This window comes from Ammospiza nelsoni, chromosome 10, assembly GCF_027579445.1.
Source record: "Ammospiza nelsoni isolate bAmmNel1 chromosome 10, bAmmNel1.pri, whole genome shotgun sequence".
Taxonomy (NCBI): domain Eukaryota; kingdom Metazoa; phylum Chordata; class Aves; order Passeriformes; family Passerellidae; genus Ammospiza; species Ammospiza nelsoni.
Genome location: NC_080642.1, coordinates 22,942,963 through 22,967,115, shown reverse-complemented (window position 1 = coordinate 22,967,115; position 24,153 = coordinate 22,942,963). Strand labels below are relative to the sequence as shown.

At 39.3% G+C, this 24,153-nt stretch overlaps 1 protein-coding gene across 3 annotated transcripts in view; it reads right to left on the bottom strand.

Moving 5' to 3' along the window:
- The window catches only part of PIK3CB (phosphatidylinositol-4,5-bisphosphate 3-kinase catalytic subunit beta), a 90,997-nt gene that overhangs the window by 19,126 nt on the left and 47,718 nt on the right, over positions 1-24,153 (bottom strand). For all 3 annotated transcript variants that reach the window (XM_059479385.1, XM_059479383.1, XM_059479384.1), the window contains 11 exons: positions 18,126-18,311; positions 16,872-17,097; positions 14,080-14,303; positions 11,218-11,400; positions 10,810-10,977; positions 10,260-10,337; positions 7,444-7,695; positions 7,038-7,134; positions 6,414-6,544; positions 3,441-3,494; positions 2,537-2,725 (listed from right to left, as the gene is read on the bottom strand). In XM_059479385.1, the coding sequence (XP_059335368.1) occupies positions 2,537-2,725; positions 3,441-3,494; positions 6,414-6,544; positions 7,038-7,134; positions 7,444-7,695; positions 10,260-10,337; positions 10,810-10,977; positions 11,218-11,400; positions 14,080-14,303; positions 16,872-17,097; positions 18,126-18,278 (1,755 nt within the window). In that variant the 5' untranslated portion in view covers positions 18,279-18,311. The remainder of the gene's footprint in view (positions 1-2,536; positions 2,726-3,440; positions 3,495-6,413; positions 6,545-7,037; positions 7,135-7,443; positions 7,696-10,259; positions 10,338-10,809; positions 10,978-11,217; positions 11,401-14,079; positions 14,304-16,871; positions 17,098-18,125; positions 18,312-24,153) is intronic.

Here is a 24,153-nt window from a genome sequence, read left to right as displayed (position 1 = left end):
AGGTTATGGTAGCAGTAAGAGCAATTCCTGCAATGCAACCACTCTGCTAAAATCCTGCAAATCCAACAAGGGCTTGGTACATAATAGTAAATAATTCAGGAAAGATGCTTGAGTCCACTGAACATAACTTCAGGGACCACTGAACTAACAGATGAGAGATAATTACAATCAAATATGAGAGAATCCACTTCTAAAAGAGCCTTACTATTTTTAAGCTGCATTAAATAAAAACAGCTTAATAGTTATTAAGTCCATTTGCTTACAAACACCTGATGTTTGATTGCTTTTTCTTATAAACAGCTGATGTTTGATTGCTTCTTTGAGGAGTTTTGTTGCTTTGTTGTATTGTGTTAGGGGTTTCTTGAACTTCCTTCTTGAAGTGTCAAGACTTACTGAAGTACATCTAAATATGGGCATTAAAACAACTTTTGGTACAACAGCATGCACATTGTAGCAGACAACTACAGCTAGTACAGCAAGGATTTCATTTTAAGGGGAAGTAAATTATAAATCCTGATCATTTTGGAATTCCTAAAATGAATGAGGCTGTCTTGCCTTACCTGAAAAGGTAAATCATTAGGAGCACTGACACATTTATGTACTACAGAAATATTCAGCATGTTTAAGGTAAGATCTCATTTTTCAGAGACTCTCCACACTGCCAAAACCAATATTATGATATAAACTGCACTATTGTCTATAGATAAGCAAACATAAATACTATATTCCTTCCAGAAAGTACACAGTAACAAGACAACAACATATTTTCAGCCATCTGTTTAAATAAAAAGTTTTATGCAAATATAATATTTAATGTTTCCAAGTGTAAAGGACTTTGGGCTGTCAGCTAATATCCATACTCCAAGTAAGTTTTCAAACTTGCCCCAAGGGCCATATTTTAAAGCCCCAGAACTCAGAATGCCTTTTCCTTCACATATTTTAAGGTGTAAACAAGTGCCTGCTTGTATTTCTACAGTTTTGATTTCCAGACAACTTTGAATAACGAACAATAAATTCAGAAGTAATGGAACTACTAAGGAAGGGGATTCTTGCACAAGAAAGAACACAAGTGAGCAAGGAATGTGTGGGTGCTCCATTTTGTTAGTGTAGCGTTCATGGCACAGACAAGGAGCTGGGATGAAATTCCATTTATTTTCAGAAGTTCACTAAACTTACACATCTAGCTGGGAGGAACGATGCAGCAGAAAATGAACTCTCTGCTGGAGCACACTAGGAGCCTGACTGGATAATCACAAAAATCATAAAATGGATAGACAGAAGATGGATTTTCATGGATTGGCTGCCTTTTCTTCCAAGAACACATAGCCTGTAACAGGTGAAGGTCAGAAAACTAAGGGGCAATAATTTTCTACAATCAGTCATAACCCTTCACAGCAAATGCTTTTTAGCTCTGAGTTTATAAAAATCAAAAAAGGTAGTTGAAAATTTTTAAAATGAGACTTGAGGAAAGACATGAACATTATCTCAGTGTAGTGGTCTACAAGAAGGTGAGCATCATTTACATCTGAATTCTGTCAGGAAGACCAGAACAACATCAGTGCTTGGTAACTTGGGCCAGACTTCATAGTCTGACTCAAACTTCACTGTACACAATCTGACTAAAACCTTTCAATTCCAATCCAGAAACCTGTTACTTTATTGTTTTTAAAACCATTCTATCAAGCAGGGATGGTCCTACTATGAGCTCATATAATTTTTCCTGTATTAAAGTTCAACCTATTCTCCAAAAGTGCCCCAAGAGTTGGATTCTCCTTGAGTAAATACAGCAAAAGGCAGCAACACCAACTTCTTTACAGTGTAGTGAAATAACCTTGCACATCTGTGCAGCAAACAAGTGAACTAATTTTACTGAAAATGCACCTTGTATCACAGCACCAGCCTCATGTCCTTAAAAGTTATTTTAAAGAGACTATTATTTTAAAGAGACTGGATGGGAATCATGTGTTTTGTAGCACTGGTGGGTCTCATATCTGTCTCCCTTGGTGAGTTTTAATTACCCAGTCTGAGATCTGGATTTTATAGTATTTAAGCAGTTTAACAATTTTCACAAGAAGTTTTATTTCAGATCTTCATTTACAAAGTTTTTTTTTTAGAATAGCCTTATAAAAAACATTCTTGCTGTGAGGGTGGTCAAGCACTGGACTTTTTTGCCCAGAGCCTATGGAATCTCCAGAGGTGGAGGTACTTCCAACTCACAGGCTGACCATGCTGGAGCACAGGGCTGCACTGGATGAATCTGGGAAATTCTTCCTTTTAGCATCAAATTTGAGCATCAGCCTGTGTAAATGTGTTTTTCTTGTCATTCAGAGGACCCCTGAAATGCATTTTGGTTTTGGTTTATGGAGGTTTTTTTGAGAGAATAAGTTCTTTACGTGTCCAGGCTGTAGAAGTTAGACAAGGAGCTCCAGCTTGCACAACAGCACCATTTCAAACTGGCTACACTTGGGAAAGAAATCCTATTTCCTGATGATTTAATTGAAGCTTTTTTCCCCACCAACATTGTCTTTTCCCTTACCTGAGCAACATCTTCAAGTTTGTTCCACTTTAAAGAGAGCAGCAGTTTTGGCAACGATTGTGGGAAATTTTCACGACAGTCATATCGCAAAGTCCAAATGAGATCCATTTCATTTTCACAAAGCTGAGATAAAGGATCTCTTTCCATTATATCTTTTAGCACAACATAAAACTTCTTACCACCTCGACCCTAGGAAATGAGACACGTATAATGTGATCAATTCAGGAAGAGTCTGGTATGGTATCTCAAATATCAGCAACCCTACAGCAGAAAGAACATCAGATAAAAACTCATGAAACACAGGGAAATCACCACTGTGCCTTTCTCTCAGATTCCTTACTGTAGACACTGTAAGTAACAGATTCCAAATGCAGTGTGCAGAACTTTCTGAAAAAAATAACTCAACTTTAGAGTTAAGGACGCTAGATGGCAATATTTCTGTTTTTCAACTCCAACACGGAGCACTCTCATTTAGGAGGCATATACTTTCTTCTATTTTTCAAATGAGCAAATTTAGATACATAAATAATAATTTCTTCTCATTAGCAATGAAAAAATACTTTTGCAACAATCAAAAGAAAACACATTTGCCAAGTAGACATACATTTATTTTGACCTTCTAGTCCTAAACTGTTTTTCAGCTCTAATGTAAATCTTAGCTGTCTTCCAAATTCAGAGTACGTAAAGCTTTTTGACAAAATATAGACAAGTCCAGAATATACTGGGAAAAGCACATATATATCTGAATTTTAAAGCAGTTTATCAAAGTGAATTATGTAAGATAACAGAGCCAGTAGAATTACTATTTGAGCAGTTGACTTATTTATTTCTAGACTGATGCAGAAGATAAGAAATAAATAAACCCAGAAAATTAATTTTAAAATAGTCTTTAGATGATGCTCACCGCCATTGCAGCATTGTCACTGTTTCTTGCAATCTCAGCTGCCTTTTCAAGTATCTGCAAGAAGTTGGTTTTAAATACATTAGATTTAACCCCAAATGTGACCACATTGCTAGAATAAGCATTACAGAAATGAAAGCAGATAAGGAAATGTTGCTATCTTTTAGGTAGTTTTGTATATCCAGTGGTATAACATGGACTTATGTGTAGTGTCCCCTTTCCCACCTGCAGGACCAGGGAGATCAGGAACAGCAGTGCTTAGGATGACCTCCATTATTTCCTTTTTCATCACTCCTGGGCTAAATTAAACAGCCTTCCTGATGACATCTTGCTTTCTGTTTCTGCATTTCCTCCTCATTTTTCATCACAGAAAATCAATTCCTCAACTCTAACTTACCCTTTGCTTTCTCCCCTCTACTTGTGCAATTTCCAAGGGCACAGTTTCTATGCCCATGGATCCATGCTTCTAGCCCTCAATCCCAGTAAGAACCCACAAGCCCAGTCCTTTCACCATGCTCTCAGACTGCCCATATGATCTCAGTCAGTGTGTCCATGTATTTCTCTAGATGTTGGATCTCCTGTCCTTTTTTTTTTTTTCCTTTTGAACATTTGTCTTGGTTTTTGAAGTTCAGGCAATAACCCATAACGGAGAATTAAGTCTAGAAGTAAATGCAGCTCTTCAAAGTGCATTCTGCACATTACTGCAACCAAGCCAGGTGTTACAATGCTGGCCAGGTATGTCTGATGCTGCTGCTTCAAGGAACAATGATATCATGAAATAAAATCTCAATAAAGAAAAAAGTCTAAGGAACTCCAGCATCTCATTTCCCTGAGAGCTCTGCCTCTCCTGTCACCCAGGAATACAACAGCACCCCAGCTGGTCTGGGAGCCACAGGCCCATCAAGACTTGTGTTGTCTTTCCTCAGACAACACAAGAAACAACAAAAGACTGCAATAATCAGAGCATAAATACCCAGCAGCTAAAATCCCTAGAAAGGCATCCTAACTTGTTTTATTTCTTTTCTCTGTATGAAACTCTCATTAATATCATGTATTACATCTGCTACTTGGCCACAAAACTTTTTTACATACTGTGTGTGAAAACATGCATAAACAAAACCACAGTGTCCTAATTCTACGTTTGATTCTCTCCTCCCCCTGCTTTGCAGAGTTTCTCTGTGTGCAAATAAATTTTCAAAGTCTTTGCAAGCCCAGCTTTGTTCTGTGAACCCGAGCCCCATGATGTGCCTGCAGCACTGGCCATGGACCAGCCCCACACATGGCTCTTGTCTCAGACAAGTTTCTTATCCCTGCTCCAGGCTCTTTTTCTCCCTCAGCCCCAAAAAGCTCCTCACTGTGCAAGCAGCATTGCACAGCCCGCTGTGCAAGCAGGTTGATGGGATGATTGAAAAGATCCATCTATTTTTGCACATTATGTTTCTCAAAACACAAATCTGGCATCTCGTTCTTTGTTTTCTTGGCAGAAACCAGCAACAACACTGGGAAAATGAGAAAAAGCCATAGAACAAGCAAGTCTCAGCTGGAGCATTGTAAGAGACAGATCCTCAGCTGATGTAATTCCAGCAGCTGCAACATCCCTCCTCATTCAACAGAACCTTCACCAAGAGGATCTTTAGGAGATTGAGTTGAATGAAGCTGAAAGTCACAAGGGATGAAGACCATTAGACCCCACCTTAATGTCACTACACTCTGCCTCACCCAGTAAAATATTGGCTGCATTCAGCCCAGGCTTTTAAGTTCCTGAGAACTTGGTATTGCAGGGACAAAGAAAAGAAACACCAGAGCCAGAAGAAATATGTGATTACTAAAGAGACACACTTTTACTTAGTCTGTCTAATATGTACATTCATTTTTTTCTTTAAAAATTAAATACTCATAAGTGTAATGAGTAAAAAACTTAAAGTAATACCAAAACTGGATAAAATATGTCCACTATGAAGCATTAACTGGTTAGCCATAAATAAACAGCAATTGGTCAGTACTGGTTTAGCTCTTACTGCATTTCCAATGCTGTTTGAATAAAAGAAAAAGTACTGTGATGACAAGGAAGGGGAAACACTATTAACCCCAACTGAAACAAAAGAAATGCTATCTTGTTATTTGATTTCATTTTTATGAACCTTAAATGCCAAATCTGCCTTTGAGCAAAATGATAAAACTTGGTAATTTCAGTCTTGTTGTTCACACCTCCTGAAGGTGCAAAATCCTCCAAAAAGAAAAAGAACCAATTTCTGTAGGTTGTTACTGACTTTCCCCAAACCAGAATTCAGACTAATGTGTACATGAGTTAAGCCTGACTTTTATAATGTAAAATTAGCAGTCTGTTTTAAGACTTATTTCATTACTTGTTTCCAGGACTTAGCCTTTTTTGCTAGTTTCTAAATGGTTTTCCATCTATCCTTCACACTACAGAAATAACCATGTGTATTCCAAATATACACTTCCTTTCTAGACAGATTCTTATCTTCATCTGTAGAAAACTGCAGGGCCACTTCAGTGGATTTATTCCAAGAGCAGACCTTCAGAAATCCCTTTGCACACAGTGTTAAGAGTCCATTTATCTTTTAAAGGACTTGAGCTCACAGGGCAGTGTCCCAAAGAGTGCCTAACACACATTTGTACCAAGAGAGAACAGATCTTTATAGATCACAGGCAAGAACAGTTTAAAGGTTTCCAGAATAGCTGATAAATTTAGCTTTTTGTAAAACCATTCATACAGGAAACTGATTTGCTTTTGACCTTCAAAAGACCATGTAGAGACCACTTTTAAAAGTGTACATCTTCAAAATAGACCCTGAAGTCAAGCACTGCCACTCATGCAGTGCAAGTTTAACAAACTGCAGTACAGTGACTAAAAGGCAGGAAAAGGGGAATTCACTGGAAAAGGCAGTGTTGAAAGGAAAGAAAAAACAGTTATTTCCACATAGGCATAGTGCTCTTTAGGTCATCCCTTACCTTATCAAAGGGAGGGTAATTAATGGGCTGCTTTGAATATTCCTGAAATCTAATGTGCAAAGCTGTTGCATTTTCAGTGTAAGGGTTGGTCTGGACGGTTCCCATGGGATTCAACATTTCTTCAAGTTCATCTGAAACACAGAGAGAACAGGCCAGCATGCAGTAAGAAATCACTTCCTTATAAAATGGACAGAGCATGTTCTGCTACACAGCACTTTCAGTGCAATGCCCTGTATTTCCAACATAAACCACCTCCTGCATTCCCAAATGTTGGATTATCACCCCATGAGAAACTGATTTCCTTAAGGAAACATAATAGTCCAGGGAAGCTGAGCTATCCCCACACTGAAACAAATCCCAGTGAGATCTGCAGCTTCTGCAAAGCAGGACAAACCCTCTGGATCATATGGATGAAACTTTTAGAACACTACTTCTTGCTCTTCCTCTTTCCTGCTAAACAATGCTTTCAGGAAAGAGATTAAAATGCTGTATATATATACACATAAAAATTACAAGTATAAAGAGGTTATTACAAGAGATCTGAACATGCATACAGTAAATATACTGTTCTTGCACCCACTCTTTCCCACAGCCAAAGTCCAAATCTGAAAAGCTGAGGTTTACCAGGAAATGATGACCAGCTGTGCAGTACCAGTTCTCCATTCCTCAAGTGTCCTTTATAATCAAACACCATGGTATTCACCCAGGCTACAGGATAATGCTGCCAAAGGAAAGAATTGTTATATGGAAATGAAGATGCCAGCAAATATTATAGAGAAAACACTGCAAATACATAAAATTGACTGGATGGCTTGGAGTTTTTTCCAAATGGTAATACCTTTCAAAAAAGAAATTAATCACTGAGAAATATCAAAAGTTTTCATACCAAGATGTGCAATTCTTAATACATACACTGCTTTTAATATCTTTGCATTTTGCATTCTTGAGCACAAGTGAGGACAAGGAAAGATTTCTGGATGCTCATTTTGATATAATGAGATCACTCAAGAAAAACAAATGAGATAATTACCACTTTTCCTGCTTTCCTAATGGTTTGGTATTTGGAAGGATTCATTGCCTTGGTGGACTTTTTAGTTTTCATCTTATCCATGACAGCATAAACAGCAAAGCAGAGCCTTGCCATCCTTGGCAGATCACAGACATTGATTTCAAACTCCAGCACTTCATTCCAAACGTGGTCACTTCTCCCAGATATTTCTGTGCTCACAATTGTTTTACAAAGGAGCTCTGTGCCATGGAAAAGACCAGCCCTAACATGAACCTGCCACAAAGAAATGAGAGGTTTTAAGATTATCACAGAACCTACAGAATTCTGCATAGAATAATATATAGAACATACATACATATAAATTCCATCAAACAAACAACTAAGCACAGTGAAGAAGTTAAGACTGATTTTCTGAATACAAATTAAAATCTTGAGGTAGAACCAACTTGTGCTTATAAATGAGAAATGTTTGGGGTTTTTTTTCAGCTTAAGGAAAAGCTCACTTTTTATTGAAACTATTTCTAAAAATGTATAGAGGGAACACTGCTGACCCTAACATCAGGAGTCACCTGCAGTAATAATAACAATGCACAAGATTTCCAGGGTTTGTTTTGTCTTTAGTACCCAGGAACCAACAAAACCAGGTAGCATGAACAATTAAAATAAGGATCAGGAAAGGAGAAGGACAACTAGACAAAGAACCTGGAGTTACTGGCACTGAAATTAAACTCATTACATGTCAATACTAAGATGTTTTTCTGTTCTTTCTTCATTTTTCTGTTTCATTTCTACATTTCTGTTCCATAACATATATACACAGAAAACTGCAGAGTGAAATGTCCCAACTTCTTTCAGGTGGCCTTCCAAAATATCAGTGAGAGAGAGAGAGACAGAGAGAGAAAACCCCACAAATGTAATCTTTTGGCTCAACACCAAAAAGAAATCCTCAATGTTAAATATGTCAAAGTGATCTGATGTTTCAGGTTCCCTCTATTTCTGAATCAACCTTCCTCATATACACTTTAAGCCATCATATTATTGCTGAGTGCTGCAAGGCAAAGAGAGAGATATTAAATTTGATAGTGGCTTTGGGTAAGAAAAATAATTCACCTCTTTAATTCTATGACTTCTGATCCTGTTCATGTAAGGGTTTGAACCCCAATTTTTTTCTCTTCATTCCACCATGCCCCTTTTTGAATGAAATGGTGTGGACTGATGGGGTGGCCAAATACCAAGAGAAAAGAAAGGCAATTTTCAATGTCATGTATTTGGAAAATGGGGTGTTGGACTGCTGGGTGAGGTCACTTGTGCCCTAGGTGGATGTCCCCAACCCAGCTCACACTAGGGCAGTGCTACCCAGCTGACAAATGTTTTGTTCCCCACTACAAATACTGCATTTGTGAACCTTGGTGGTGGGTTCAGCAGAAATGGATGAATATTGGCTTATCCACAGCACAGTGGGGCTAAAGGAACAATGGCAGTGAATTAAACAGCCTTAGAATCAGGACTGGAAAACAAATACAAAATTGTCACTATTGAGAGTGTAACACTGCAGACAAACAAGGCAGGGAAGCATACACAGGTTTGCAGGGTCACTGCATTTATTCCTGTCCTAGGTTATCCACAGGAATTTAATTTTTCAAGACTGAAAAGCATTCAAAATACTAAATAACATTTAGATGGTGCCCACAGGTGCCAGTGTGAAAGAACTGCCCATTTTTCCTGTTTCTTCTCAAGCTTAGAAAATACTTTGTTTTTCCCCTAAAAGCATAGTGAAATGAACAAAAAGTCACTTTTCTAAGCATGAAAAAACCCACCCTAGAAACTCCTGACAGCTATGTTCCTTCCAGAATCCTCCAGCTCTTTTATTTTTCCTTTTAAAAACTTAAGGGTCTACAGAGGAGGGTTAAGAAGATATTGGGACTAGCTAAATAATGGTTTAGACAAAAAAGAGGAAAACATCTGGTTGCCACAATCACAGCATCTCAGGTACTAAAATGTAACTATGGCTCATTTATCTGTAATGTAGAACTTCTTTTTGGTGTTGACCAAAATGTAGGATTTTTAATTTACAAAGAGGTTGTAACAACAGTTTTGAAAGAAAAAAATGCACCAAGTACCCTGAATATAAGATGAGAACAGAAAATATCAATGGTTAACCAGGTATCTTCCTTGTCTACAGGATTGGCTACACAATTCACTGATTTCTGAACAAAATAAAGGAGTTTAATGTTGTTCTACCTCACAGGCAAGTGTTTGGTAAGGCATTAAAGTAGCTGAGTAATAAATCCCCACGTGTTAACAACTTGTGGTCTGTATAGCAGTCAGTAGCCCAGTCATGTATATTTTTACAGGAAATGATACTCCAGCTTTCTTTCTTTGTGCTCCTCATGTGTAGAAAATAAAAGACAGATTGTATAGAAGCATATAGCCCAAGTTTAGACATACAGAATATATTCAGGACTACTAAAATACCATGTTGCATTTTAAAACACTTAATATTTAGTTGACTTGTGCAAGGTGTTTATGACAATCTATTTAAAATGAGCTCATTTCACACCACTATTAGCACTTTAGGGAAACCTTTTTTTAAAAAAAATCAAATACCAATGAACACTTATGTCATACTGCCACAATGATTGCAATGTTCCAATGCACATATCCAGCTTCAGACAATAAAGGAATGTTTTAGCAATAAAGCCAGATTTTGACCAATGCTACCAATGCAATTGGGAATAATTAAAAATGCCGAAATCTGTATGATTTTGAGCTCGCTTAGCATTAAAATCAATAAACAACAAACAGAATGTCTTTTGACACCAGACACAGTTACTTACTTTGGCATTTTCTTCTGTGTTTAGTTTATTGCCCTTTAATAGGATAATCTTGAAAGGGTTGGAAATATCCCATACACTCTGAGGAGAGAAACAAAGATACAAGTTCACTCTTCACCACTGTAACATTGAGACCTATTTTGTAAGCCAAGCATTTTAAGCAAAAATATCAAATACAAAGGAAAAAAGTGCAGTTAAAAATATAAATTTGAAATCCAGAAAGATAAATTGGTCATCATAGCTACAAAAGGAGATGAAGTAAAAACTCAGCTAGAAGAGAGTTTTCTAGGGGTGAGAACATACATCATGTACTACATCCTGACAATTCAAAATTTATTGTTCATTCTGAATAACTGCAGAGTGTGTAATAGAGCAAAGACCTGTCCACATTTCTGTTTCTGAGGTAAATCTGCCAAGCAAGAGAAGGCTCGGAGTTGACCCAAGCGACCTCCACTGGAGCACAGCAGCCACAGCACAAACCCCAGGCTCTGTGATTTATGTGCCACGAGTCGCTGCTCCCTTTGGCTATCAGACATTCTCCCCACCAACTCACAGTTGTTGCTCTTTTTTTTGGTGGCAGAGGAAGAGGAAGGCTGGAGGATTTTCGGTTGATGGCAGCTTCTATGGCAATCATCTCCTGCTCACACATCTTCTTGATGGTGCAGCACTCCACCAGGGTCAGCTGGGGAAGGGTCCTGCTCATCACACAGTTGAGGATATACTGAAAGCCCAGGGAAAGCAGCTGTTAGAGGCAGCAGAATATTCCTACAGCAACTTCCAAACCACAGGAACAAAGAATTCATTCCAGAGCTACAAAGGGAATGGTGCTCATGTGTTTTACACTGCAGACATGAGGAGGGGGATGTTGATGTTCAGTAATGGGATAGGAGGGATGGGAGGAAGCAACTTTGGACAAGGCAGCAGGGAATTGTTACATCAAGTTCCAAAAAACTCTGTGTACCTGGAACTGAATTAATGGGTGATCACCAAAGACATATTCCAGCCTTCCACTAACTTGCAGCACATAATCAGCAGGATCAACTTCCTCATCCTCTTTTCCATGGATAGTCAAACGTTTTCGGATTGCCAGCTCGTTCAGCTTGATGGGATTCATGTTAGGAGACACCTGGAAACTAAATACATCCTAACAAAACACAAGCAGGGATAATGAAGGTCAAACTTGTCTTAGGCAGACAAACAAGGCTAAAATTGTAGCACACATAAAAAAACAGGTAGAAATAATAACTGTTAAATACAGACTATTTTAACAGTTAGACTCTGTATGTTCAGGGCAATCAAAATCACACACAACCTAAAAGCTGTAAGGTGTTAATTCTCTAAGTTTCATATTATCAGAAGTACTTTTAAAAACATAGGCCTTTATTTGATTTAGCAGTGAATTAAAGACTGCTAGAACAATGTATTGATCTAGAAGGTTCTATTTTGGAATGTTGAATGAGCGAGACAATTAGTCATGATGCATTTCAAAGTATTTAGCAGTACTAGAGGTGTTAACTTTTCATCTTTCTGGCCACAAGCAAGTTATCCTCTTTTTAAGTACCACTGAACTCAGAAGAAAAAGCTTCAAGTAAGAAAGCAGAAGAAACTGTGAATGTAATTAATGTAGAAAACCACCACCACATTGGGAGGAGAGCTGAAAAGAGGAGTAGTGGCCAATACCTGTAGCATTCTGAACACAGTATGGAAAGACTGCATTTTTTTTAAGAAAGTTTTTAATTAAAACCCTTAGAAGCTATCAACCTATTTCCAAAGTATCTCTAATTTTAATGTGTTCTAAAAAGATAAAGGTAAGAAGGTACTCCTTTTTGTAAATTAAAAAGGAGGTATAAATTAATTTCAAGTTCCTAAATTACAAAATCTTCTGTGAAATCTATCTCCCTTCATCTACCACATTATGCTTTATACAGGTTTGTTTGCAAAGGTTGATTCAGGAGGTACTGGGCGTTTTGTTGTTTTATTTTTTTCAAGTTTTTTTTTATTTTTTTATTTACATGTCCAGTTCTGAAGATGTGAGCACCCTAAACCCAGTTATTGACAAATGTGTTGTCAGTGTTGTCTGCTTAGATTCTTTTGACTTGTGCTTTGTTTATATAGACTGGTAAGGAGCCAAGCTGCCCAATGGAACAAGCAAACTCTGCAGAGATACAGCAAATTAATTCTGTGTTTTCTCAGTTTCTGCCTGGTCCACAACAGCTTCCTCCTTTCAGAAAGCTGCCCCAATGTGAAGGCTTTCTCCTCCTGCCATAACTGCTAGTGGCAGACAGGGAATAACACTTTTTCTTCACAGGAAGCTGGTGCTGTCTGACAGCTGCCTTGCTCCCCAGATGATCTGAACAGACATGTCACAGAGATGGGGAGCAGTCTCTCCTGCTCCAGAGACAACCACGAAGCCCTTACAGCTCACCCACACCTTCCAGACAAAAACTGCTTCAATATTTCCTTCTCTCAATCTTGCAGCTGCAAGAATTGACAGAACAGTGCCCACACCTTCCTCTCTTACTCTCCTGGGATGATTCCAGTGCTCAGTGCAAGCAGCAAAGTCTGGAAGTTTACTGCTCTAACAAGCAGTTCAGATTTGAACTGTTAATAGCTCTGAAGGTCAGAGCTGGCAGCAGAAGCATTTGAAACATTTGAAATGTCAGCAGCCTAAGCTATTATAGTGGCAGGCAAATACATTCTGCACCAGCAAGAACTTTTGCACTGCTTTTGTCCTGTCAGCACAGGCATATAGATGCAGTATTTAATCAAGGGATGAAGATAATCTCACTCCTGGACAACACAAATTCTCTCTTAAGATGAAGAGGACTGGAAAATGTTTTGTCATAAAACGCCTATGCATCCAACATCAACTGGGGCTACTGGTGACCAAATTTAGCTTTTGTCTCTACATTCAGTGTCCCCAGAGGCAGATGTGTGTACCACTTTAAACCTTTAAAGTTTAAAAGGTTAGTGCCAGAAATAATTCAGCTTTGTAACTAAAATAATCTGAATCATTAGAAAATCAGCCTCTGGCACTTGGGTCAAAATGGACACCAAATCTAGCCTGATGCATTTACACACTTGTAAGATTTTTAAGGTTTCCAGTGCTGATTATTCATGGTTATCCAAAAGAACAGAGTGCAAAAAAGGGCAATGGGAATACTGGATTCAAGCACAGTCAGAGTAACTGCAACATCATAAAAACTCATGCTAAAACGTTTCATGTTTTCCTAGCAGACACTAAAGGGGGTTTTATTTTTAAAATAAACTATAGTTTTGCTAGCCTTAATGAAAAGCTAAGTCTCAGTGCTTGGTTTTCTACGTGCATTTCTAGTAAAGGAAATACTGATTCTTCTTTTGTAATGTTTTAAAGTTATTTGTCAATGTAATTATCAGATCAACCTCAAAGATGTTCAGTGAGTCACACACAGAGACAAGTGTGTTCAATATGGTGCTACCAATCACCAGCAATCTCTGATGAACTGAGCTCAAAACTGAATGTAAGTGAAGCAACACAGGAACAGCTGGCAAAACAAGTCCTGACAACTTTGAACTATGTTTTACATTTAAACAAATGTGAAGTAATACAGAAGATACAACTGTACATTTTGCCTCTAGAAGCTGAACTGTAATCAGACTTTAGAAGTTCAATTCTCAGCTGTGGGCTCACATCCTCACTTTCTTTCAAGAGTCAAGGATCCTGCTGAAAGACTTTGCAAACACCACAATATAAGTGCTCTATTTCATTTATATCCTTGAGCAATCCATGCCAATTCAGACCTGGACCAAGAACAGCTCATGAAACATGAACAACCATTCCTACCTGGCAGTTATCAAAATGAACAGCCACCACAAGGTTTCCATTGTAGAGCTTATCTTGGAAGCTCTCTGGGATCACAGGCTCCTGCTCTGGTGGATAAGTGTGCTTCAACCAGTCCATCCAGGAGAGACCCACAAGGGACTGAATCTTTTCCTCACTGATTCTCCTCATTTTAGCTCGGAAGTCATTCACTTCAGGATCTTGTAAGGCATCAAACTCATGGAGACCTGAAAGAATTCAAGGAAGCAAAAGGATACACAGCTGTAAAAATACTGCCCATACCATCAAAACTGTTACTGTCTTGAAGTTAAGGTGGCACAGGTGGTTTCCTTCAGACATCCCATCCAAAATGGATGCTCAAAGCTGAGCTGGGTTCTACATTGTCCTGTACATCAGTGTTTTTCAAAGTTACTTGTACAATTGGCATGAGTGTTTATTTTAAACAAGAACCAATGTATCTCCTAGCTACTATGAAGTAAAAAATCCAACCTTACCCTGAATTCAAGGTAGTTTGAAAGTTTTAAGTCTCTCCTCACAAGAGCAAATTTTAAAAACCACAGTAAATGCATTGTAAAGATCACAGAGCAGAAGTGCTTTCAAGCTATAGAGGTTTTTTAATTGCCCAGAAAGATGATATCATCCTTTTAAATTTTCTTTAAAAGTCAAAGAAGAAAATCCTCTACTCACGTCAAAATGACATGACTAAAATTTCTACCAACTCAAGACCAGTTAAGTTCCTTTTCCAAAACATGTAAAGAACAAACACACAGGGCAACTCCTGCCTGACCACTTGGTGGCCTTCTGTGATTGAGTGACATCAGAGGACAAGGGGATGGCTGTGGTTGTGGCTTCTGAAAGGCCTTGGACATGGGCCCCATAATGTCCTTGTCTCTAAACTGGAAAGAGATGTATTGGATGGGGGACTGCTCAGTGGGTGTGAAATTGGTCAGATGGGCACATCCAGAGGGTCACAGTCACCAGCTCAGAGTCCCAATGGACAGGAGTGACAAGCGGTGTCCCTCAGGGTCACCAAAGTTATTAACGAGCTTCATTAATGACATGGACAGAGGCCCTGAAGAGCTGCAGACGACACCCAGCTGGGGGGTGTGGTGACACAGCCAAAGGAGGGGATGCCAGCTACAGCAACCCAAACAAGCTCAACAAGTGGGCACATGGGAATCTCACAGAGGTTCAACAAGACCAATGCAAGGTCCTGCCCCTGGGTCACAGCAACCCCCAGGATCAACACAGGCTGGAGGATGGGGAGCAGCCCTACCCAGAAGGATTTGGGGGTGCTGGTGGATGAGCTGGACGTGACATGGCCACGAGCACTCAGAGCCCAGAAAGCCAAACATGTCCTGGGCTGTATCACAAGCACTGAAGGCAGGCGGGCTGGGGAGGAGATTCTGCCCCTCTCTTCTGGGCCCCCAGCACAGGGGGACAGGGACCTGCTGGAGAGACTCCAGAGGAGGCCACAAAGAGGCTCAGAGGGCTGGAGCACCTCTGCAGTGGAGATGGGCTGAGAGAGCCTGGAGAAAAGCAAGCTCTGGGGAGTTCTTAAATTAAAAGAGGGTAGATTTAGATTATATGTAAAGAAGAAATGTTTTATAAGGAGGGTAGTGAGACACTGGCAGCAGTTGCCCACAGAGGTGGTGGATGCCCCATCCTGGACACGGTCAAGGTCAGACTGGACAGGCTCTGAGCAACCTGGTCCAGTTGAATGTGTCCCAGCCCACAGCAGGGTGGTGGAATGAGATGACCTTTAAAAGGTCCCTTTCAACCCAAACCATCCCATGTTCCTATGATACAATGGAAAGCTGTGACTTTTTGGTACTTCAGGGCATGTAGGGCCTGCAAATGTCTTTATCTTCACTGGTGAACTTTGAAGGACATTGTCCAAATCACACAAAGCACCCAGCACCTTCTGAGAACAAAGCACTAAGTTTAGAAACTCAGACAGGAGCACTTTTTTTCCATGCTAAGGTACAGAATAGGGGCTGCTTAAGGCAGGATCTCACACAGCTCTGATAAACCAAATATTCAATCACAGAACGTGAATCTCTCTCCGAATCTGTCAGGATCTGTCTGAATGGTTAAACTGACCAACTGTTCCCATTGTCAGCTCTAACAAATAGGCAGACAGTGCACTGCTGAAATCTAAACAAAACCTGCAGTCTTTATAAGAGACCTAACAATGGCTCATTGTTTTAAAACAAGAGGTATGACCTCATATGACCCTGTCAATCTTGATTGTATAACCATGCAGACTAGATTTAAAAACTGAAAACTCTGAAATAACATCACGAATAAGTTACTGTGAAACCTTTAAAAATAGCATTTCATTGTTTGATGAAAATTAGTGTCACAATTGAGAGCAAAAGCAAGAATCATTGTTAACCAACTCAGACACCACGTATAATAAAATCATAATAATTTCTAGCTCCTTCTGAGTATCCAGTTTTCTGGGAGGTTATTTATGATAACACTGCTCAAGGATTATGCTGTTCTTCATTTAATAATAATATATATTTTCTCCTCATCTACCAAATAAAATTTGTTCCTGATTGATGTAGCAATACATTGCTGAAATGCAATACAGAAAGTAGCTTTAAATAACTTGCATGTGTTTCATGTTGAGTATTTAAATTCTTTCCAATTACATCAGTACTTGTTTGACAAAGGGAAATACTGAATTTTTAACAGTTTTTTCTTTAAATCCACTCCTCCCTGCCCAATTAAGACCCTCATCCACAACAAAGTTTAACCTCATTTCTCAAAAAAATAAATGGAATTACCTTTGCCTATTAGGACACCTATTTTGGAATCCAACTTTTCTCCTGGATCACAGTTCCTTGTCACTAGTTTAAGGACAGGAAGAAAGGGTCTAACATCACAAAGTCTCCGTGTTTCATCCTCTAATTCTTCATGTACAGCAGTCTGATTCACACATGAGAACATGTAAGAGTCAATCTCCATGAGGAGATGAAAGAGTGGGTAGGAATGTGCCTGCTTCCATAACAGCTGCAATGAAAACAAAGAAATAAATGAAAAAAAAACCCCAAAACAGAAAATAGGGACGTATCTTAAAGTACTGAAGGTACATTCATTTCCATTTATGATCCCCAAAAAATAGAAAAGAAACATGTTTGCTAACTTGTTTAAATTTTACCACTATAAATCACTGTATGTTTACTTTGTCTCACTTCTAGTGTCTATCCTGAGTGATTTCCAGGACAGACCTCTGGAGTTAGCATCAGCATTCCTTTTCTTGGGGAACAGCTAAACATCAACAGTATATATTCATGGCATGTTAAGTTTCCCTGTGCCACAAGCAGCAAGGCAACCAGGCAGTTTAGCTCCAATCCCTTATTGCTGTCACTTACACATTTGTTTTCAAAATCTTTATCACTTGAAATCACTTGATGTATTAGGAGTAGGTTAGTCTGTGCTGTAATTCATTCACTGGGAGAAGTTACTGAGGAATTAGGAAACGTCCTCACATGGCCATTATCTGATCAAAGGTCATTAGATTGCTTTTTAGTGTCTGTGGTCACTTCCTTACATTCTGCCCTTCCCTTTGTTTGGACATTCCATCGTGTTTTAAGTGCTGCTCCAATTTGTACAAAACCTTTAAGAAGAGGCAGATGCAGTTTTTAAAGCAATTATCTTTGGTGCCAGTCAACAGAAGCAGGAGCCCAATCTGTGACTTTAAAAATCTAATCAGGGCAATGTTAGCTCAGCAAACAATGGTCTGTCAATGTGTTAGAAAAAGGTTCAGAGTAGCAGTACAGTATTAATTGGAGCTATTAGAATAACCTCTGCTGAAGTGTAACTATCAGCAAGAAGCCACTTTCCAACCCTTGCCCCCTGCCCAAACCCAGTGCTGACCCCCCCAGACACATTCCTTTATCAGTCAATCTGCTGGGCACGTGCCTCCAGTACCTCATTTCTATGCCTGCTAAAATTCATGACTTGATTTGCCAGAGGGCAGGCCAAAATGAGAACCAGCCCTCATTCCAAACCTCAGCTAACTGCCCATTTGGTGTTACCTGTTTAATCTGAGATATGGTGGCATCTCGAGGGACATCCAGGTTGATGTAGATTCCAGTGGGCAACAGGAAGTCCACAGATATTGAGCCATCAGCACCAATCTGTGAATCCACTGCCCAGATGTCAAGGCTGTCTGTCACGGCAGGAGGCATTATGGAATCTCAATAATATCATAACCACATGGCCTTAGGGAAAAAGAAAAAAACCTAAAATTCAGTATACTTAACCTTCCATAATTAGACACACATTTTAAAGTCTCTGGAAGGTTGACATAAGCCTGCTTTGTACAGCTCAGCTTACAACTCTGAGGTCTCAAATGCCAGTATTGCAAACACATAAGCATATTTTTACTCATTAATGTTATTTAATATACTAAAAGTATTTGCCTAGCAAAGCACTATTGTTGAGGTGTTTATATCATTAAAACTAAGTAATAAGAGAAAAAACTAATTAGAGGTTAGCTGAAACAAACTAAGAAATTCATTTCAAGTTCTCTCTAAAACTTTACCTGTGTAAAACACAACCAAAATAAGCTTCATGGATGAAGAGTGGCAATATTTGATCAGTTTCATTATTTTATTTTCTGCAAGTTTCCTCTTAGTTGTCCATTAATGTGGCCAGTAACATGCAATTTGAAAGTCTGTATTAACAGCAGGAAAAGTTTCTTTGACTCTGCTACACACTGCACTACTAGAAAGTGCCGTTTTCCTCTGAAGACACTTATCTCAATTTGTTCTCACCCTTAGAGAAGGATCACTGAACTCCACCCACGGTGGGAACTGCCTCCCTGCAGGGTAGGAGGAAACCCTGCCCATGATCTCCTCTGGCTCACTCCTCTGCCTTCCTGCTGCCTGTCCTCTGAATTTCAGCACATTCCTATTTCCTCTGAATGCTACCACTGGTTTTTTTCTGACATTCCAAGTCTTCTTTTGTGATTACCACTCTCTAAAGCTGACTTTTCCCTTCAGCCACGGTTCACTGAATCATTTACCTTCCTCCTCATCCAGACAATGCTCCTCAGCTGCCAGAAGGATGGGGAGCATTGGAAAACACTACAATAAAGCACTTTAACACACAAGTTACTCCTGCATCTTTTGAATTCTTGTTGGACAGCACAAAATGCGGGAAATCCCCCTTTGTAACAGAAAATGTCAGAATGTTCAACTCCACTCTGCAGCTCCCCAATATCTCAATTAGTCCTTCCCTTCCCCACAATGGATAACAGATGATGCCAGCAGCACAAAAATCAACTTGCCACAAAAATCAAAGCTGCCTCAGGTATTTGCCAACACACTCCATCCCCCTCGAACTGTCACATAAATACACTGAAAAACAAAAGCCAGATCATTCCAACACCTTTCCACCTGGCCTTAGCAAAGCTGTGAGGACCAGCACAAGCTGCCAACACATCTTGGAACCGCATCAATGCATGGATCACTTCACATTCCCCTTGTACTAGATAAAATATAGCAGAGATTTCATTAATGCCAAATAGAAAACCTTTAAATTTCAGAAAGCATAAGTACATAAGGAAAAAAATCTTTTTTCTCAATAGAAGCAATAATTAGGGAGCTTCTACCATCATCTCTATCAAAAATAGTTTTACCAACATTATGTCCACATTTTCATAAACAAAAAATCCACTACACTGAACATAAGTAATTAGAGGTGGTAGTATGGTAAAAATAACAACTCAGAAATGAAGGTATTTTATTTTAATCACCACAGTTTACAAATCCATCCATTCATCACTGGACATGCAAAGTTTAGCATGGTGTGTGAGCTCTAAGCTGTCTAAAGGAAAGAAATAAAATGTTACCCCACCATTACACCCAGCACAAACTATGTTATTGGAATAACACAGCATCTACCCAAAAAACAAACCCAGATAAAATGTCTAATTCCTCATTAGCAATCAGTATATTTTCCACAAGCTGCTATTTAATGGGATACTATTTGTTTTCCTCCATCCAGTTACTGGTACTCATAATATGCAGGCTGCAATTCTGTTGGAACTGAAATTAGCAGCCAGCAAAAAATACTAATACTGTACATTTTTCATATTTGGATACTCACATTTGCAGTTATTTTCTGTGCTCATGAGGGTAAAATAAAGAGGTATTTCCATTACAAAGTGTTACTTGGACAGGTACAGCATCAAAAAAATCTGTTTTATGTAGTTATTTTGTATGTAGTTAATTCCTGCTTCAATTCAGTGTATCTTTTCTATTTTCATCCTCTTTCAGATATTTTCCACAGTTGTAGTTGTTGAAACCACTTTAAGTGCATCAACAAGAATTTAAAATCTTCAAAGAAACAAGACTTAAAAATGCTGCTCCATGTCCTGGAGCCCAAACACCACAACACAGAGTTATAAAGTTCTTGTAAGATACTTGTTTCTAATTACAGATTTCCAGCACAGACACCAGAATCTTTAACTGAAAATGCAAATGGAATTGCAAAAAAGGGAAGGGAAGCCATCTGACCAATGTGAGCATGCTGAGGAGCTATTCTTGCCTGCAGGCACTTACTTAACATTTCCTTCCTCAAGGAAGCGGGTCAGTGTGCTTTGCAGGCAGCACCCCTTCTGCCCCAAGAGCTGACATCACAGGGTGAGAGAGGCAGGTTTCATCCTGAGAAACTCAAGATTGCCAACCCACAGCAGCTCTGGGGATGAGTCACGGCCCCAGCTGGGACATGTGTGGTGACTAAATCTCAATATCACATCTAGGAACTGAAACAAAGGCAAAAAGCCATCTGGATTGGGAGTAACAGCACCAGAGACATTTTAAACAACTTCCAGCTAAAGGAAAAAACCAACAATTCAAATAATAATAAAAAGCTATTTCAGGCTGTTAACCTCATAGCTATTCCTGCCCACTGTCACAGTAACAACAACCTCACTTACAAAAGAAGGAAGTAATTAAAGCAGCACTTAACCTTGGCTCCTCAAGTGTCTAATCAATGACTTGGAATGTCACAAAGCCCAACACAAAATGCCTTGCTAAGGTACAGGTGGTACTGACAGACAGCATTCAAACCTTCCCATGTAAGTGTAAATTTTCTCTAAGCTTTAACCTGCAAATTTCAGATTCATATATTTGTGTGTGCCCACAAATGCGTCTCCCTCCTAATCAATTTGTATTTTCATAAACCAGCAGCTCTGCCAGAGCTGCTTATACTAATGGAAAGAAATGGAACACAGATGAGTAAAACATCTGCAGAAGAAGGAAATTTATCACTCATTTATTTAATGTACACAAAGAAGAAGCCCTAAAACAGGATTTCTCAATTGGGTGTTGCTGTTGTGGTTTTTAAAGGATTTTCCATCTCTAGGCAGACAAAAGAATTTGTTCATTCCAGAAGCCAGGAGACCTTACAGCTTTTCCCTCACCTCCCAGCAAAAGTACATCTCCTCATTTAATCAACAAGACCACTTGGAAATCAAAAAAGGAAAAAAAAAAACAAAGAAAAGAAAGAGCTACCAGAAGCAGGCTGCTTCTTCGTTGATTTCTAAAATACTTTAAGGACAGACACAGTCAAAAGTAAGCTGCAGATATTTTTATGTGAATTGCAGTCTCCTCATGTTTTGTCCCTAAGCAAACCAGAACTAAAATCATATGTCCAGGTTATACAGAGCAGGTACAAAACAGGTTTGGAAAAAAAAAAAAGTAGAACCTCTGGAACATTGCACAGTACCAGTTAACAAAACCCAGGCATTCAGAATATCCTCAGGAGTTTCAGACTAATTCTTCAGACCAAAGGCTCAGTAGGATTTCAGAGGCTGTGGTTACACACTGGGGCTGTGCTCTCTTTCTACACCACCCACCCATTTTCCTGAAGGCAGGCAAGACTATCTTGTGCCAAACTCAAATCCATTGTGACTCCTTCAGGACATTGCTGAGAGCCCAGGACCACCCAGCTCCAAGGGCTTCCCACCACTGCAGAGCTGGAGAAATCAATTTTACCTGTGCTGGGTAGTTAACTTGCACATGTACAATAATTAAATAAATTTTACCCGTGCTGGGTAGTTAACTTGCACACATACAGGAATTAAATCCAGAAGGTGCAAATATCAAAGAGTGCTGACCAAGGAGATACAAAGGACAAGCATGGGAGGGAGTTTGTAAGGTTACCCTGAAATTAAGAGCTGCCCAAGAACAGGCTCACAGAGAGCCTCTCTGGAGCACTGCAAAAAATGAGACATGGAATAACAATGCAATGAACTCTTATTTGAAAATCATTTATCATATCAGCAAAAGGCTTAGACATTAAAAAGTACCAAATCCACTTTAATTGTCATCAACACTCAACATTTATCTGAGTCAGATAAGTTCTTTTAAAACCAACTTTTTGAAGAATGCAGCAATTATGAAAACTCACACTGTGTCATTAAATCCTTTACTTCTAAACTCACCACAAATCCCCTATCACTCATCCTCTGAGATTTGTTTTTCTGTTAAAAGAACACCAACATAAAATCCAACGCAATGTTAAATGTTTTATCTTGAACTAGAATCCAGAAGAATACTAATCAAACACAAGTAAAAGTAGCTGCAAAGAAGGTGGTAACTATAAACACACATATAATGCATTGCCAGAGGAAAATTTTGATGCCCTGTTATCTCTCCTAGTATTTATTCTCCTGAGCACCAAGGAAAAGTCTTTAGAAGACCTATCTTCCATCTGAAATTATGTCACCCAGTCCCTGAAATGTGGTCAGTTCTCTCAGGATGAAATCAGTATGCTATCATCCCAAACAGAAGGCAAAAAGTTGGAGGGGAGAATCATTTACATATTGAAAAGTAACTTTCTGTAAGTTTCTTTTACACCACCTCTTTGAAACTCAGGTGCATTTTAAGGGCACATAAATACCTACAGCTCTTTAAGTTAAATATAAACCTGGATTTATTCTTCTTTTTCACTAAACCTATGAATATTGACATAAATGACGAGTATCAGAAGCAAACTTGTTTTGGATATGCAAAAACTAAGGGCACTCTGCTTATCCAGATTTTTGCTTTATGTAATAAGTTGTTACAACTGTTGAGCACCACATCCAACACAATCATCACTGTGATCAATATAGCTCTTTATCTACTGCTTGCTCTGTCATGTGGCAGTCAAGGGGCTAAAAAAAACCAGAAGTCTTGCAGTAGTGAAAAGGGCCACCCCATGCAGACACACAAGAACAGTGTTTGAACAGTATCTCACTGTCCAGAACAGACGAGATGACAATCTGACCACAGTCTTTTTCTAGGAAACAGCACCACATCACGTAGTCTAAGTAGGAGAAACACTAAGCACTTACACAACACAACCATTGTAATCGTTTTTCTAACCATGTAAACATCTAGTACTATAAAAGGATGAGCAAGCTATAAATGAAATATTTGAGAAGAAACAAGGGAAAAGAACCTATTAGAACAATGGAAAAGGAGTCTGACTATGCAGGAAGACTTATGTCCTATGAAACTTAGAAGGCCTTTAGAAAAAAGGTTTTAAAAAAGATTTTAAAAGTCTGATTTCTTCTGAGGACACTAAGACAAATATATGCATTAGATGAGGGGCAGTTCACAGCTCTGTAGAACTACGTTTTCTTCTGTTCCTCAATCAGCATCAAATTCCTGGGAGCTGTTCTGCAGCCCAGGGCAGTGCCTGAGAGCTGCCCGCAACCGCCACAGGCTGTGACAGGGGCGCTTTGGGCACCAGCTCGACCCTCTCCGCTCACCACTCCTGCTCCATGGCCTCACCACTCCTGCTCCATGGCCTCACCACTCCTTTTCTACCCCCTCATCACTCCTGCTCCATGGCCTCATCACTCCTGCTCCATGGCCTCACCACTCCTTTTCTACCCCCTCATCACTCCTGCTCCATGGCCTCACCACTCCTTTTCTACCCCCTCATCACTCCTGCTCCATGGCCTCATCTCATTGCTCCTATCCCCTGCCCCCATCACTCCTGTTTCATGTCCTCGTTCCATGCTCCTGTTTCACTGCCCTCGTCACTCCCATTCCCTCTCCTCAT